This window comes from Castor canadensis, chromosome 4 (assembly GCF_047511655.1).
Source record: "Castor canadensis chromosome 4, mCasCan1.hap1v2, whole genome shotgun sequence".
Lineage (NCBI taxonomy): Eukaryota > Metazoa > Chordata > Mammalia > Rodentia > Castoridae > Castor > Castor canadensis.
The window spans coordinates 19,904,249-19,913,963 of record NC_133389.1 but is presented as its reverse complement, the minus strand read 5'-3'; the positions used below and the strand labels follow the sequence as shown (position 1 = coordinate 19,913,963).

Below are 9,715 nucleotides of genomic sequence, written 5' to 3'. Positions count from 1 at the left end.
GACATTAGCTCCTGCATTTTAAAAGCTAAACTGCTGGATCCCGGCTGGGGACTCTCGGGAAGTGGTTTGGTTGGAGACGCGCGTTTGTTTTTACACCAGCGCTGAGCGGAGTCCTTTCCTCCCAGCTTACTAGCCTGAAAAAAAAGCTCTGAGGTGAGGCAAAGGGGACCAAAGCAAAGCTCCTTTCCCCAGATCGAGCTGCCCTGGAGGGACCTAGCACGGCATCTTTCACATAATCTCTCTCCTCGGTCCGCACTCTAGCCTCTCTCTCTCTCCCCGGCACCCCCTTCTGCTCCCTCCCTTCCCTTGACGTTTGATTCCTGTAGCAAAGGAGGAAAAAAAAGGCACCGAGCCCTCAGCCAAACATGAAACGCCCGGCCCCGCCCCCTCCAAATCCATTGGTAGGTGCATGACGAAGGCCCGCCCACCGGGGAAGGAGTGACTGAGGATTGGCTTCTTGTGGCGCCAGTCCGGCGCGGCCCCGCCCCGGGCCCGGGAGGGTAGGTTGGCTGTCCCGGCGAGCGGCAGAGCCCTTCTGGACAGCTCCCGCTCACCCAAACAGAAGACGTCGGCGCCGGAGCGGGCTCGGACATGGCGAGGCAGCGCGCCGGCCCAAGCGGCGGGGCCCGGTGATCCCTCCCTCCCTCCCCGCCCCTTTCCCTCTCCCGCACGCACGCCCCATCCGCCCCCACCCCGCCCCCACCCCGGGCGCGCCCGCCTGCCCGCCGGCAGCCCGGGGCACACACCCGCACGCACGCTCCCCTGCACACACTCACGCACTATCGCGCCCGCCCCCGCTCCCGCGGCCGAGTCCCGCCACGCGCACCCTGCCAGCCCGCCGGCCGCCCCCACCGACCCCGCCGCCCCCGGGCCCCGATGGACTGAATGAAGGCTGCCTACACCGCCTATCGATGCCTCACCAAAGACCTAGAAGGCTGCGCCATGAACCCGGAGCTGACAATGGAAAGTCTGGGCACTTTGCACGGGCCGGCCGGCGGCGGCAGCGGCGGGGGCGGGGGCGGGGGCGGCGGGGGCGGCGGCGGGGGCCCGGGCCATGAACAGGAGCTGCTGGCCAGCCCCAGCCCCCACCACGCGGGCCGTGGAGCCGCCGGCTCGCTGCGGGGCCCTCCGCCGCCGCCAGCCGCGCACCAGGAGCTGGGCACCGCGGCGGCCGCAGCAGCGGCTGCTTCGCGCTCGGCCATGGTCACCAGCATGGCCTCGATCCTGGACGGCAGTGACTACCGGCCCGAGCTCTCCATCCCGCTGCACCACGCCATGAGTATGTCCTGCGACTCATCCCCGCCCGGTATGGGCATGAGCAACACCTACACTACGCTGACGCCGCTCCAGCCGCTGCCACCCATCTCCACTGTCTCGGACAAGTTCCACCACCCGCACCCGCACCACCACCCACACCACCATCACCACCACCACCACCAGCGTCTGTCGGGCAACGTCAGCGGCAGCTTCACCCTCATGCGCGACGAGCGCGGGCTCCCGGCCATGAACAACCTTTACAGCCCTTACAAGGAGATGCCCGGGATGAGTCAGAGCCTGTCCCCACTGGCTGCCACGCCGCTGGGCAACGGGCTGGGTGGCCTCCACAATGCACAGCAGAGCCTGCCCAACTACGGTCCGCCGGGCCATGACAAAATGCTCAGCCCTAACTTCGACGCGCACCACACTGCCATGCTGACCCGCGGTGAGCAGCACCTGTCCCGGGGCTTGGGCACCCCGCCCGCGGCCATGATGTCGCACCTCAATGGCCTGCACCACCCTGGCCACACTCAGTCCCATGGGCCAGTGCTGGCTCCCAGCCGCGAGCGGCCCCCCTCATCTTCGTCGGGCTCGCAGGTGGCCACGTCTGGCCAGCTGGAGGAGATCAACACCAAAGAGGTGGCCCAGCGCATCACCGCCGAGCTGAAGCGCTACAGCATCCCACAGGCGATCTTCGCACAGAGGGTGCTATGCCGGTCTCAGGGGACTCTCTCCGACCTGCTCCGGAATCCAAAACCGTGGAGTAAACTCAAATCTGGCAGGGAGACCTTCCGCAGAATGTGGAAGTGGCTGCAGGAGCCCGAGTTCCAGCGCATGTCCGCCTTACGCCTGGCAGGTAAGCCCAGCGGACAGCCAGGGGCCAGCTGCTGGGTAGACAACTTCGGGGTTCCTATGGGTTCTTTTTCCCCCAGGAACGTCTTCTGGTTACCCCCATACACACACACACACACACACACACACACACACACATTCACGTCCCCTTTTTTTCGTCTTTTTCTTCCATTTCCTCTTTCGCTTTTCTTTCTCTCTTCCCTTGTCTTTTTCTTTTTCCTCCTCTCTTCCTCGATCCTGAGTTGTCACTCTCCTCCCCCCCCATTTCATTCTCCCTCCTCTCAGTGTGTCAACCTTTGCCTTAACTTTCCTACCTTCTCCAGCAGGGGAAGGAGGCGCGCGGCGTCCCCTAGGAGTCCTCTGTGTCCAGGACTCACAGAAAGCGGGAACTGCCCTTATTTGAAACCGGTGTACCTGAACTCATTCTTTGACATCACATTTCAGTTTTCCAGGCTGCCTAGTATCCCTTTACGGAGCTTTGCTCTTTAGAAGGGAAAAAGAGCTTTCCATTCCTCCTATCCATCATATCAAGCAAACTTCTTTGGTCATTGGCAAGAGGCACAACCTTGCCCGCGCCGGGAACTGTCGGCCGGGATACAACACTGCTTCCGGAGCCCATCTCCGGCCTTGGTGTTCTTGCAGGGACTTTGTGACCGAAAGAGAGGGGTCCAGCCAGCTCCAGTGTTACTGCCTACAGAAAGGGTAGGGTGCAAGGACGAAGGTTGGGACTGCCACATTCACCGCTTTGGGAAGACAAGAGACAAGAGACAGAGTGGAGAGCTCCCTGCCTCACTCACTAGTCGTCCTTGCCTGGCTCCCAGCCTTTTGCTGGTATTTGCCAGCTATGCCGGGACTAGGAGCTCTCAGGAAGAGATACTGAGAAATTAAGATGCAGGTTACTTAATGCATCTCGACCGCAGGCTGTTAGCTCCGCCTTTGCATTAAGCGGACGGTGATTGTGCGCGTAGCGGGGCAGCGGGGAGGGCTGGCCGCCCGCGGGAGGGGACGGGTCGACGCGCGGGTTACATTGTTCTGAAGCCGGCTCGGCTCTTTGTGCCTCCTCTAGCGGCCGAGCCGCGAGGTACAGCCCTCTATTGTTCTAGGAGCACAGAAACCTTCGGAGTGGGCGGCGGGTGCGGGAACTAGAGTGAAAGGCGCAGCAGTGGCTGCGACTGGCACGCAGTTGCGCGCTTTTGTGCGCGAAGACCCGGCGCCGCGCGCGTGGCAGCTGCTCGGTCCTCAGAACCGAGCCTAGAGGGGCAGTGTCCAAATTCCCCACAAAGGAACACACACAATACCTAATTGCGAGTCTGGTGGGCGGCTTCTCCTGACTGGTGTGTGTGTGTGTGTGGTGACGGGGCTGGGGGTGGGGAGAGAGAATCTCTTAGAATCCGCGGGCGCTCTGGGAGAGCAATTCGAGATAGCATTGGTTTGCATAGCGCGGAGGATCCGAACCCACTGTGCACAGAGCTCAAACTCCCACTTCTGCTCCCCAGGGCTCCCCCTCCCCAAATGGCTGAACCCGGCTTGTAGGGTGCACTGTACTGACGCCCAACAGGATTTGGGAATATGACAGGCAGCTTATTCACTCAGGTTTGGGGAGGGGGTGTTTGCGCTCTGGCAGTCCCCTCCTTTGCCCACTGCTCGGAGATTTCAATCCCCACTCACCGCCTGACAGTGTTGATCTAAGGAGGTAAAAAAAAAACAGCTTTGCCCTCAGAGCATTCCCCAAATCGGTGGATTTAGAAGTCCATCTTCTTTTCTCCTTCAGCTTATTCTTCATCCTCTCTTACAATTTTCTCACACTTGCTCTTAGTTCCTGGCAAAGATAAAGCAGTAAGTAGAGAGTGGCCGTGAGGAATAAGCTGGAGGCCTATTGTAGTACCTCTTTGTTTTAGATACCCCAAATGTCATAGGCCCTCTTAGGCTGGCTCCAGGGATGGGTGGCTTCCTGGGGATGGGGGGGGTCATAGGAACTTGGTAGCTGCCCTTAGGGGTACACTTAAAAGACAGTGACAGCTATTTTACTCCGGCTCATCTCAGAGCGCTGCCGCCCCCTCACGCCTGTCATGCAAAGGACATAGCTTTTTGAAAACACTGCCTTCTGCCTATGTAGGTCTGAAAATGATGTAGGAAGCATGTGTTTCATTTTTTAGCGTCTTTCAGCATTTACAGTTGACCGCAAGTATGGCTGAAATACAGGAGAGTGTGGCGTTGGGGGAGTCCAGGGATGACCCCTCTGGGTCTGGCCTAGGAGATCACGCTGCAGAGATTTGGGGCAGAGGAGCTCACTGAAGCCTTCTGGCGGGAGTCAGAATGCCTCCTCAGCGAGCTGGAAGTGCCCTGATGAGGATCAGCTTTTCTCAAGCATTCAGATGTACGGCTGTTTTATTGCCCTGGATTGAAAAGGGACAACAGCTTCAGCCTTTTTATCTGGCCATTTTATCTGCAACTACAAGTGTGTTGAGTGGTTATTATTGCATAGGAGGCTTTTCAGTTTGGGGTCAGTAGATCAGTCTCTTCAGACACAGAAGCTGGGACTGGTAAGTAGGTATTATGTGCCCAGGAGCGCTAGGGGACAGGAGCAAGTGGAAAAGAAAAGGGAGGCCTTCTCTGCCAGGAGTATCGATTTTAATTCCCGCGGGAACACCAGGGAGGGTACATGCCTCTGGGTGGCTGGGGTTAAACAAGCCAGCCTCCAAGGGTGGTTCGCTGGACTCTCTGCCCTTCAAGAGAAGGTGTCCATGCCGCTGAGTCTGTCGGGGTATCTCTCTCTCTCTCGTTTTCTGTTTTCTCATTTTGAGTCCCTCTGGGGACTCAGAGGCCCTACCAAAGAGGGATTGATAGGCCCCAGAGTTAAGACTTTGATTTGGCTAGCACCTGCAAACCCCACCACGGATCAAGTATGCCCAGTCATCAGAAAGGTAGGTCCTTCCTGCCCCTGGAGTGCTCCCCTGCTCTCCTCTCTACCTAGCTGAGGGGTGGGGTGGGAGGACTTACAGGGGAGGAGGTAGACTTCGGGGAAAACCAGGTTTCCCCAACAGTAGATGTCAGAGAAAGAAACTGTAAATGCACAGTTTCGTCGGAAAGGGTGGAAGGCAGCTGGTGGTTGCAACCCTGCCAGTCTGGTCTCCTCAAGGGTTCCCAAGGCCTGACCTTCGGGTGGTTTTATTAACCAGGCAAGATGCAATGAGGATAAATTCCCTCGGGTTAGACACACTCATTCTCAGGCTTTGAACCCAACGGGCATCTGCATCAAGCACAAACATGAACTCTGGCAAGAACCTGAACGAGAGCCGAGGAAAAAAAAAACCCGAGATCTCTGTGGCGATGGTGTTTTTGTTTGTTTTGTTTTGTTTTTCCCCAACGGCAGACGTCAGAGAGGAGCCGCGATTACATTCCCTGCCTAGGTTTCCTGTGAACCCCACTCCGCTGGTGGCCTGTCCCGAGCTCCAGTCCCCGCTGCGGACTGACCCACAACCTTCCCCAAGTAGGAGCCGCAATGGCCAACTCAGTTCAGGCGGTCACAGGCCTTTAAACAACCCAGGATGACGTGTGTCCTCCTGACAGCCGTGTGTCCCAGCAGCGGCCACGGGAAGGGGCTCAGTGTGCACGTATATCTCTTGTTGCGTGGGGCACATTCTTGGGCAAGGCGGGGTCGCCGGCCGACTTTGAAGCCGAGTTGCTGTAAGAGGTACTCCTTCACAGCGCTCCTCCATCCCCATCCAATCCCTATGTCCTCCATCTGGGACTCCTCCGGACTCCCGGACTCCGGATCCAGCCCACTTCTCCCAGGGGTTCAGTTCCGGATCTGAGCCCGAAAAACTGAGCGCAACCTACACCGACACGAAACAGACGATGTGTTCGCCTGCCGGCTGATGGGATTAATAATTGAAAAGCTTGCTTTGTCAAGTCCCGGGTGCCCGAAGAACGCCTTCCTACCATTAGGGTGGACAGGGAGTGGGTGGAGGAGGCAGGCGGGACGCGAGGAAGGGGATTGAATACGAGTGCTAGAAGGATCTCAAGCCGCTGAGCGCCCTGGTAGCGAGGGGCTTGCGCATTTATTTTTATTTCAGGCTTTCCACCGTGTGGTTATGTCACTTTCTCAAACAAATGTGTATATGGAGGGAGATCGATGCTGATAATGTTTAGAAGATTAAAAGAGCATTAATGCTGGCAACAATAACGTAAACGTGTGGACCCAGATTTCATTGATCTGGAACCTGATCCGGCGCGTTTCCAGTAAGTCCGACGGCGCGCTTTTCCCAGCAGAGCGCTCGCCAGCGTCCAGGCTCCCCGGCGCTCTGGCTGAGCGGCTCGCCAGCCGGGGCAGGTTCACGGGTCTGACCGCAACTCCTCCCCCGAGCAGCCTGAGCCGGCTTCTCGCCAGGGTTTTCTCCTCCTCTCTCAGGACTCCCCCTCCCTCTCCCGCAGCCCCCCGTCCGCCCTGCGGTGCACGCACGCTGTTCTCTGATCACGGTGGGTCTCCAGGGCGTCTGGGTCTGCGAAAGCGCTGCACCGAAGGGCGCTCGAGTCCTCCCAGTTCTCCTGTCCTTGGCCCGACAGGGCTCGAGGCAACTTGTTTTTCATCCAAACCATTCGGGAAAGGCCCATTGATTTCGCAATTCGGTCTCGATATATGAGAACAACCATGTTTGCAAGTGACATAGTAAAGATTCTGCGAACTTCTCACCTTTAACTTCGGTGGATCCTCCCCCTCCTTACTAAAAGTTCCGCTCACAGACTTTTTTACACAGATACCTTAGTTAAGCAATTAAACGCAGGCCCGGCAACAAAAGTCTGTACTTCATCCCTCAGAATAGGTAGAATTCCGTGGACTAATTGGATCCACCCTGCAAGAATCTTGTCTGTACTCCGAGGACTGTAGGAAAAATAGACTGGAGAACGCCCACCCCGCCTTCCAGGAGCCATTCATCCAGGCAATTATTTCTATTTATGCCCTCCTCTAGGGGCTTGGAGGCAAGGGTCGAAGGACCATCCTGGATAGGGGGAATTTTCTCTGAGATACCAGCGTTGACTAGAAAAGAAACCTTTTCAGCTCTTCCTTCCTGCGTATGGGGACCGTCCCACTCTGATAACCCTTCTCCTTGCCAAGGGTGGCTTTTTCTTCTGGAAGGACAACTGAGGTGAATTTTATGGGAAGAAATTTTATGGGAAGGTCAGACTGTAGTAGGAAATGGGATAGGTACTAAATTGTTCTAGTTTTTTGAAATTATAAATCCTTCAGTTTAAGAAAACTAAGCTCTCCCTTCAAGAGACGATCTCATTCTGGAAGGAATTGTTTTCCTACTTTCTTCAATAAGGAAAAAAAGAGAAAGGAAAGTGCAGAGAAGCAAATCTTGTGTTGTTCTGCTTTGAGATGTGGGAGGGAGTGCAAGGGTATTTTTTCTCATCTTCTTACCAGTGGCTTTCCTTAAACGAAGGAGCTTCCCACCTCATTTCTTAGTCATAAAGCCCTACTTTCTCCCTTAAAACTACATGAATGAGGTCAAGTGACCAGATGCCACCACCGAGGAGGGTGGATGGTTACCTTCTAGTGTGGAAGGCAACTGGCTTCCTCCCCATAGCCCCACACGAAGGACTTTTAAACTTAAGAAGTGGTGAGGGGGCTTTTGGTGAGTGGGGTCCTAGATTGTCTCCACCCTACCCCATCTTAGAATCCCTAGAAGAGCAGAATCCTGGTGAAGGGTCCTCCGAGTAGGGCAGAAGATAAATGGATTGGCCCACATTCTTACTGTGTCCCTACTCTATTCTCCTCTTGAGTCAGGCCTGCCCAGAGACAAAAGGATCCTGGGCCAGTTTTTCAGGACTTCATTTTAAGGTCACTTCTAGATGTAAGGGAGAAACACCCCAACACACACACCAGGTTCTCTGGCCTCTAACCATCTGTTTCTAAAGGAAGAACAGAGCAATGGGATAGGAGAGCTCCCAGGAAGAAAGTACTGGGCCCCACAACATGGCTAGTGTCTGGAGTTGGGAAAACTGTATGAAAAATGGTATGCAGGGGGATCCCTAGAGAAATGAAACCCTCAAAGGAGAAGCAGAGAGATTTAGTTTCTGCGTTCTTGCCAAAGGAAGGGAAATGAGGAGGGCATAAATAGAAATAACTGCCTGGATAAATGGCCCTGGGGAAGAGAGTGACGATGGAGGTACCCTGAGCCTTAAACTTTGTCTGCAGACTCTGGACTATGTTTACTCAGATCCTTTTTAGGAAACCCCTCCTGCCTGCCCCTCCCCCCACTTGCTGAACTGGGGAAAGTGTCTTCCTTCTGGGGGATAACTTTTCTTGGGGGATATGGGGAGTCCATTATGAAGAAGTCCTATGGGGTCATTTGTTCTGTCAGGTGCAGAACCAAAACTCAGGGGAGGGGCATCACCACTGCTCTCCACCCAGTTTCCCCCTAACCAGCCTCACTGCCTTCCGGGTAAGGCTTTTTGATTTTCAAGTCTCATACAAGGCAATGACTGATAAAAACATATGGGGTTTTGTAGCGGTGGGGAGGGAGGAGGTAGGGGAGTTGTCTGGGTAACCCAGTACAAATGGGCAAGGCTTGGAGACATGCCATGGACTGTGCAGAGATTGTCTCAGTTGGGGAGTGGGATTCCTAGAAGCTGTGGACATTTATTATGAAAAACTGTCCCACACAAATTGTCCCAGAGGGCAGGGAGGCTCTTCATTCTACCTTGGCGCCTCTCTCACCATTTGAGGATCCATTACTCTTTCAGTAGAAAGCAGACTTTGTTTGGGTTGGAAGCACACCTCCAATGTAATTTAATCAGCATTGGACTTTGGCTCGTGTAATCAAATATACATATACTTTCTCCTGCAGGAAGAAAAATAATTTCTCTGTAACTGGTATTGACTTGAAGTCATGTAATCTCTGGAAAGCATCACGTTTTTAAAGGGAAAGGCAAAATTAAGGGGAAAAGAATCCACAGTTTTAGTGGTTCACCTTGTCATTACTAAGAAGAGCCAGTTACCACCTTAGAAAGGGCAAAAAGAGCATGCCTAGAGCTCAGATGTTCACCTTGCTTAATTGCAGATATTTTGCTACAGCTTCGCAGTCAACCTCCAAAAGCTATGTTGATAGAAAGCTAGGTTGACTGGCTCACCAGTTCTGAGAATATGGGCTTTATGTTTACATTGCCTTGACACTCTTAAAGAAATCTGTTTGGTGTTCCATTTTGCTACCCTCTTTGAGGAGGTAACAGGCAGCAGGGTCTGGATGGACAGACAGCAAGCCCCTTCTTTTAAAGGTGCTTGGTACATTGCCAGCTTTTTCCCACCCCTGCCCCCAGAGTCCTGAGCAAGAAGCTCTGCCCTAATGCATCCTCCTAGAGCAGCTTGAGCTCCCTGCCCCCCCAGGGCAAGACTCTGGGTTTTGCCCAAGCTGAGTCTGTTAGGGAATCTGTTGTAAACACAGATCCATTGATTTGCATTTGTCAGAGAGTAAAGTTAAACCAGTGAAAAGAGAAGCCCTTACCCTTTTATGCAGGGCCAGGGAAACCTTTCATATTGATCCTATTGATCCAACCTTTCCCTTTAAGGAAACCACATAGTTAAAGACCCCCGTTCAATAGATTT

The 9,715-nt window shown here is 54.7% G+C and overlaps 1 protein-coding gene across 1 annotated transcript in view; it reads left to right on the top strand.

Annotated features, from left to right (window-relative positions):
- Positions 1-818: 818 nt before the first annotated feature.
- Positions 819-9,715, top strand: part of Onecut2 (one cut homeobox 2) — a 52,256-nt gene continuing 43,359 nt past the window's right edge. The window contains exon 1 of the mRNA XM_020170556.2: positions 819-2,113. Coding sequence (XP_020026145.1) covers positions 886-2,113 — 1,228 coding nt within the window. The 5' untranslated portion in view covers positions 819-885. The remainder of the gene's footprint in view (positions 2,114-9,715) is intronic.